The following is an 8,055-nucleotide window of genomic DNA, read 5'->3' on the forward strand; positions in this document are numbered from 1 at the left end:
TTCTAGCTCGATTAATGATTCGAGCAGGACGAAGTCTGGACGTTGGTGATACATCCATGCATCAGAGTCATGGAGGAAGAAGCGATTATCTGGGAGCACTCAAATTTTAGCCCTTTTGTTCTGATGGGAAATTTTCAAATGACTCCTCCCGCTGTGGGTTAGCAGCGGTGAGGGAGTGTCAGACTCTTACCCGGCAGCCCCGGCAGGCGAATGGCCGTGCGCTCGATCTCTCCTATCATGTTGGATTGCCGTCCCATTAAACTATGAGAGTGAGAGACCGGAGAGTGCATTTGCGTATGCGCAGGTGCACTTATCTGTCTTACGTACATGTTTGTCATCAATTGCCTTAGCTCGTCAAGTCATAAGTTTAACAACAATGATTTTCTTATTTATTCTTCATCATCTTCTTGGATTTTCTTGCAACTGTAATGAGAAATAAAATATGTATCAGTTTTGTGAAACATAGGTTCATATGTACACTGTTTTATTTTACTCATTGACTTTTTTAACAGTGAGCGTAACGGCTGCAATATTGAGAGATAAAATGAAATGGTATAATATAAGACTACCTGTGAAACTCGCTCAGTGTTTGCATAAATCATATATATAATTATTTCTTTAAGGACATCGCCATAACGATGATTTTTAACATGCAAAAATACTTGGCTAATCAAGACGAATTCAACGATATCGTAATCTGTTGGTCTGTTGTAATTAAGAATATTACGTTCTCGTAAATTAAGATCTCGTAACAAACTGTATGTTATTGATCAATAATAAAATCACTAATTGGTATTGTTGGTATATTTCAATCTGATGATGACGCACTCATTAAGTTGTGTTGCTCCAGAGCGGATTTCATGAAATTAAATCTCGATTTACCTGTGTGACTTTTTTCTCGTAGTTTTCCCAACTGTTATTATACCGTATAATCTAACCTAACCTAACCTAACCCGAAACGTCGCACTAGTTTTGGTTTCGAAAAAAGTCTTGTAATTATCATTTAATCACATTGGTTTTTAACACTACTTTGTATTTGACGTTATTTCACGTACACAATATTTTGACTTTAGAAGTAATACTAGGCTCTGGAAAAAGCTAAAGGAGTTTAGGGATCGGTTCCTTACATGTGTCCCTACAGAACTTTGTAATTAATTGAAAAAATCTAATTAGGTACCTTTCATAATCCCTGCATTGACCTTCGCACCATTTCATATCCTTGGCGCAGTTTGGTTCCTGAATAAGATGTCTTACAGTTCTTCTCAGAATACGAGAATCCTTTACTTCCATATAAGGAGCAATCAAACTTTCACTAATTAAACTTTTCACTAGATCTGCATTGCCATTTTCAGGATCTTCAAAACTATGGACAGATTTATCTGGGTTGTACGCACTTTTCACTGGTAGTTCTGAATTTAAATCTAGCAAGATTGGCACTGCGAATGTGCCAGTTATAACAATTAGAAGGCACGCGACGGTCGTAAAAGAAGACATGTTATGCGTCTGTTCGCGATGACACTTCACGCTAAACTGAATGCGTTTCGAATTTTCACATGCTCCTGGGCCGCCCGCGTCGCTAAGCAGTGTCGGGGTCTACGAAACCACCTTTACAGTGACTCAAATGCAATATAGGTAGTATTATTTTATAAACATACTATACTGCTATAAATATTTTGTAAGAATCGATAGTTAACTAAAGATTGGAATCTATCCAAGCTCAATAAAAGCTCTCATTTGTAAGATTCATATTTTATAAGTTGTTACTCGTAAACAATAAAATTGTCAATTATCTTTGATATCTAACGGCTTATTAGAGGTCAACTAAGATAAATGATATGGCCCATCCTGCACTTATTCCAATTTTATTTAGCTTTCGCGAAGTGTTCTTTTATACTTATTTCTATGTCTGACGTGATGTCACCGCAACATTCTTTTCAGTCGTGATGTCATTCACAATATTTCCCTAGTAGGTACCTTTGATCGAGTCCAGACATTCCTCGAAACATGATCATTATCTATTATAAGAAAGTCTTTATTTCCTTATCCTTATTTTCCATTTCAATTGTTTGTATTAGTATGTTAGTGATTTAGGTCCCTTAATTAGATTAGGTTAGTTTTAGGTTCCCAAGATACAGGCAGCGCCTAGTTTAGGGACCACAGAACCTTTGAAAATGTGTCCCATAGAGAAGTTACAGCGAACATTTTTGTACTAATTTACCCTAAAAAGTGACTCATAAATGTAAGTGTGGATCAATCAACTTTTTATTTATTTTTAGTGCTAGATATGTTTAGCTTATTGTTTAAATGTTAGTAAGAGTTAGTTCGGTTTGATATGGTCCCTTCCTGGGGTATAGGCCTCCTCCAGTCCTTTCCACTTATCTCTGTCTTTGCCGATAGTTAGTCATTCCTTTCCTATTAATTCTGTTATGTCGTCATCCCATCGTTTCCTCGGTCTTCCTACTCTTCTTTTGCCGATTGGACCTTATCTATGCTCATCAGTCTATCATCATCCTCCAAGCCTTTTCCCAACTGTGTTGGGGTCGGCTTCCAGTCTAACCGGATTAAGCTGAGTCTTCTTCTTAATCGGACACTCTTGGCAGAGTGGTCGTGATCATGGATTGTCTCTGGCGGCTGCCCTTGCGATTTCTCTCCACTTCTCCCTGCTGGTGGCGTTCCGTGCGCACTCCACAATTGAGCTTGATGTTACAGATTTTATGAAGTCTGTCCATCTGGTTGGCGATCGTCCACGAGAACGCTGTCCTTCTATTCTCCCTTGCACAACTAATCGTTCCATTGAGTCTTCATTGCGGATGATATGGCCAAACATTTTAAGTGTTTTTAGTTGCACAATCGAAGAAAGTCTTTGTTTGATGTGAAGCTCTTTTAATATGGATACATTAGTGCGGTGTTCAGTCCAGCTTATTCTCAGTAGCCGCCTCCAGCACCACATCTCCAACGCATCTATTCTGCTGCGATCTTTTTGACGAATAGTCCACGTTTCAGCTCCATATAGAAAGATAGGAAAGACTAAGCACCGCATCAGTCGGACCTTGGTATTTTTAGTTATGCGCCTGTCTCTCCAGATCTTCTTGAGCTTTTCCACAGCTGACGCGTCACAGCACATCGCCTTCGTATCTCTTCCTCACAACTTCCGGTGTTGTTGATGGTAGAGCCTAAGTAAATGTAGCTCTGGACAACTGCACAGTTACCAATGTTATGGATCTCCGGTCTATTATTGGTCTTGCGATCCACAATCATCATTTTGGTTTTCTCGCGGTTTATAGCCAAGCCATACTCAAGACTGGTACACTCTAGAAGTTGGAGAAGGTTTTCTATATCAGGTAGTGAGGGAGCGAGAAGAGTAGTGTCGTCAGCGTACCTGAGATTTGAAATCATGCGACCCCCCAAAGATATCCCTTTATCCCACTGATCCAGCACTTTGCGCATGATATATTCTGTGTATATATTGAACAACAACGGGGAGAGAATGCATCCCTGCCGAACACCCGCCTGCGTCTTGAAATTGGCTGAGTCAACCCCATCTACCTGGACTGCTGCTGTGCCGTCTTCGTACAATCGTCTGATGAGATACACTAGATGTTGCGGTACACCCATTTCTAGGAGTATATTCCAGAGTTTACTCCACTTGACTGTATCAAATGCTTTGCGAAAGTCGACAAAGCAAAGAAACAGGGGCTTATTAAACTCTCTACTCTTTTCAATTATCTGTCTCAAGATGAGAATTTGCTCGCGTGTACCTCTTCCTTTCACGAAACCAGCTTGTTCCTGAGCAATTTCTCTGTTCAGGAATGCCTGCAGCCTTGTGTTCAGGATATGTAGCAGTATCTTGCTTCCGTGAGATATTAGGGAGATCAAGCGGTAGTTGTTACACTTTTTCGTCGATCCTTTCTTGTGGAGTGGTATGAAGACTGACTTTGACCAATCTCTTGGCCATTCTCCAGTGTCCCAAATTTTTGTGCAGATGATACGCATGATATCCACACCGATATCGCCCATGTCCCTGATTACTTCAATGGGTATTTCATCAACGCCGACTGCCTTACCGCGCTTCAGATGTTTAATGGCGGCGGCTACCTCTTCTCTCAATATGCAGGGTTCCCGTTGTGATGGATAACTGATTGTAGCGTCTGTTGCATTGGGACTGTCGGTGAAAAGGGACTTACAGTAGTCCTCCCATACTTTCACAATCAGTTTGATGTCGGTAACAGACTCACCAGCACTATTCTCCACCGCCCAAGTTTTGGCTTTAAATTGACGCGTGATGACTTTTATTTTCATATGCAAGTCCTTGGTTTCAAACTTTTGCGAGTGTCTTTCCAGCTCAGTGCATATGTTTTTAAGCTCTGAGTTTCGGTCTCTGCGACATGCAGCTTGAATCTCGGAACCCAAGTCATTTAGTTCTTGTATGCTGGCACCGTTGGCTTTTGCATCACGTCGTCGGTTGACCAATCTCCACGTATCTTCGGACATCCAGTGTTGTCGCTTATCACAAACTGGTTTCGGTTGGGACTTTTGCACAGAATTTTTAATGTAGTCTTTGGCAGACTGCCACAGAGAATCTGGTGTTTTGTTCTCCTTATCGGTCATCCACATGTGCTGTCCATCTTGGAGTGTTTTAGCAAAAGCCTCTTTGTCCAATATTTGCAAACGCTGTTTTGTTCTTCTGGCTACTGTGTTTTGCAACTTCATCTTCAGGGTAGACACTAACAGCTGATGGTCTGAGAGACAGTCTGCTCCCGGCAATGTGTGCGCATTAGATATTGAGCTTCGCCATCTTGATCGGATCATGATGTAATCGATCTGATTACGGTAGTTGCCGTTTGGACTAGTCCACGTATACAGTCGTCTAAAGTGATGTTTGAAGACTGTGTTCATAATAGTCAGGTTATTATCAGCCGCGAACTGTATCAGGCGTTCGCCTCTTTCGTTCCGCACTCCTAACCCGTACTCTCCAACTATATTACGTAGATTAATATCCGCCTTAGTACTGCCCACCTTCGCATTGAAGTCACCAAGCACTATCAGTAGTTCCCTATTTGGTACTTTAGCTGAGTACCAGTGCTTTACAAGAAGCGACTGCCTATCTGAACTCCTTAACCCAGTTACCCGGGCAACCCAATACCCATTGGATAGACTGGTGTCAGACTTACTGGCTATATTAAGGAAAAACTGTAACAGTTCTTCCTTAATTAGCTTGGGCTGGGTTTTATTAGATAGGTAGGTGACATATCATGCTCTCCATTTGATCGTAATTGACAGATGCGCCTACCATTAAATGATATTAGTGCCTTTGGTCTGAAGTATCGCCGCGCAATTTTCGACGAGATGTGAAATATAAGATTTATGGCGATTTACAGCCAGTTTCTTCATCAAAAGTAAAAGCCAAAGTAAAAGTCAAAGTAATGTCAAAAGTAAAAGTAACGGTCAAATTCATTTTTTCTATTAGTTTTGCTGTCACTTTAGCCTTGAGGAAACGAAATCGACTGTTACTTTTACTTTAGACATTACTTTTACTTTTACTTTTGATGAAGAAACTGGCCGTTAATGAGGATTGATTGTCATAGAGTACTCAGAATATTTTTTCATCTTTCTATTGAAGTTGTAACATGTTCGCATTATTGGGATCGCTCGAGAGTCGGGTACACGACGTCATGGGTGACGCACTCACCCATGTATGACCACTATGTATCTAACTCTCACACGCGACCGTTATAAGTGTCAGTCTACTGTATGTTTTCCCATTGTTATATGCAACAAAATTGAATAAACTTTTTTTTGTCAGATGCGGGTGTTTATTTTTATAACTTTACTAGCTTCTGCCAGCGGTTTCACTCGGGCCCCGGATGGAGACAAAAAATATCCTATGTTCTTTTCCTGGGTCTAAGCTTTGTCCCCTCTAATTTTCAGCTTAAACGGTTCAGCCATTCTTGAGTTATAAACACGACTTTCTTTTATATACTTAGCTTTTCTAGCTTTGTTATATGTGTGTGTACTGTAACGTAGTTAGAAACTTTTTCATTTATAAGGTTTTATTCATCACAAATTGATACTGACCGGGCAATCATTTTAAATGTATTCGATTTGTTCCATAGAATAAGTTTTTTATATTGAAGTGTGTCACTTCACCTCTCGAGCCCAAACAATAAACGTCGTGATATCGAATCAGTTTTTCATTTTTGAGCAAGATAACTATTTCCCGGTCCTACAGACAATCACCATTGACAGACAATCACCATAATGACAAAAATAATGTCAAAATAACAGATAGTGACAATAACAGAAATAAAATTAATTATATTTTTTCTCTAAATAAAGGAAAAGTGAATAATAATCGGAGTAATGTTTCGCAAAAACGAAACACACGTGTTGTTTCAAAGTTGAGAAAGACTTCATCACCAAAAAGGGTGATAATAAGTAAATATTCAGGTTCTTATTATTTGAAGTATGATAAGAAAAGTAATGATTACCATTATTTTTATCCTTCAGGGGGGAGGATAGACACGCAGTACAAAAACAGATACAACTGCGTAATATGAACAATAATTTAGGATTTTTAAATAAACAGAATGTAAATAAATATAAATATAGGAAAAATTGTGATTGATTTATATGTTTCTAATACTTGTTTTGTAATTACATGTTACCTGGAACGAGTTGTACGAGCATTGCCGGTGAAGGGATAAGATGATGTCCACGGCAGAGCTACTTCATTTTCAGTACGAAGGAAGATGAAGATAACCAATGTGGTCAAGCTTGTGTTATTTTTATAATTTTTTTAACATTGCTCTGTAAATCTGATCCGAAAATTATTATCTGATTTGGTTTTGAAGAAAAATATTTGGATGGTGAATTGAGGTTGAGATCAACTTCGCAATAAGGGGCATAGCCTCGCGAAGAGTGTTTGCTTGACACAATGGTTTCTGCCGAAGATTTATGATCCCTATATTTGATTTATTTATTATTTAATATTCCAAAATTTTTAAAAATAATTATTGGAGAAGATATTTAATTATGTTACGATAGGTAAGAAACTTTGATAACGGTGACTTATCCCTTCATCTGACACGTTAGCGTCCGGCGAAGTTGTAAGTTATCAATACAGAGTTTTTCTTCGCTTGAAAGGTAATCCCTTCAGGACGGGTGTTCACTTTGAATATCCTTTGCTGTTAGCAACACGCCACGCAACTTTTTCGCACGGTTTTTGTTGCGTGCGAGTTAATGCTAACGTGCGTTATTGTGGTGCAACATGGCACAATTAAATCATTGACTACGCATGTTATCGTTAACTATCCCATTGTAAGGGACGTGTTATTGTTAATTCCGTGCATAGGTAAATTTTAAGTTAGGTTTAGATAGGGACATTTAATATGATTGCCAGCCTACAGCTGCGCTTTTGTGATAAAGTTTCGACTTTATCCTAAGGGCGTAGCTCGTGTAACGTAGTTAGAAACTTTTTCATTTATAAGGTTTTATTCATCAAAATTGATATTGACCGGGCAATCATTTTAAATGTATTCGATTTGTTCCATAGAATAAGTTTTTTATATTGAAGTGTGTCACTTCACCTCTCGAGCCCAAACAATAAACGTCGTGATATCGAATCAGTTTTTCATTTTTGAGCAAGATAACTATTTCCCGGTCCTACAGTACCTATTATCAGTTACTAATATTACTAGTACTTATAGAGCTGAAGAGTTTGATTGTTTAAACGCGCTAATTTCAGGCACTTTATGGACCGATATATTACAATAAATTTCATTACATTATTTATTTTTATTATTGGGGTCGGCAGCACGTTTTCTCCTTCGATACTCTTCTATCTGCCGTCATCTCACAAGAAACATTCTTTCTTACCATATCGGCTTTCACACAATCCAATCAATCGTTTCTTTACCACTATATCCGTCCACGTTCATACTCATCACCTATTTTAAGGATATTTATTTGGGTTCAGATAGGGCAGTCGCTTTTTGTAAAGCACTGGTACTTGGCTACATCCGGTTAGGATGGAAGCCGACCCCAACATAGTTGGGA

At 39.0% G+C, this 8,055-nt stretch overlaps 1 protein-coding gene across 1 annotated transcript; it reads right to left on the reverse strand.

Annotated features, from left to right (window-relative positions):
• Window positions 1–389: 389 nt before the first annotated feature.
• On the reverse strand, window positions 390–1,494 carry LOC124637268. Its single transcript, XM_047173601.1, has 2 exons — window positions 1,178–1,494; window positions 390–423 (listed from the first exon to the last, which is right to left on the reverse strand). Exons 1-2 carry the CDS (start codon window positions 1,492–1,494, stop codon window positions 390–392), a joined length of 351 nt encoding a protein of 116 aa, XP_047029557.1.
• Window positions 1,495–8,055: the final 6,561 nt, after the last annotated feature.

This window comes from Helicoverpa zea, chromosome 16 (genome assembly GCF_022581195.2).
Source record: "Helicoverpa zea isolate HzStark_Cry1AcR chromosome 16, ilHelZeax1.1, whole genome shotgun sequence".
Classification (NCBI taxonomy): Eukaryota; Metazoa; Arthropoda; class Insecta; order Lepidoptera; family Noctuidae; genus Helicoverpa; species Helicoverpa zea.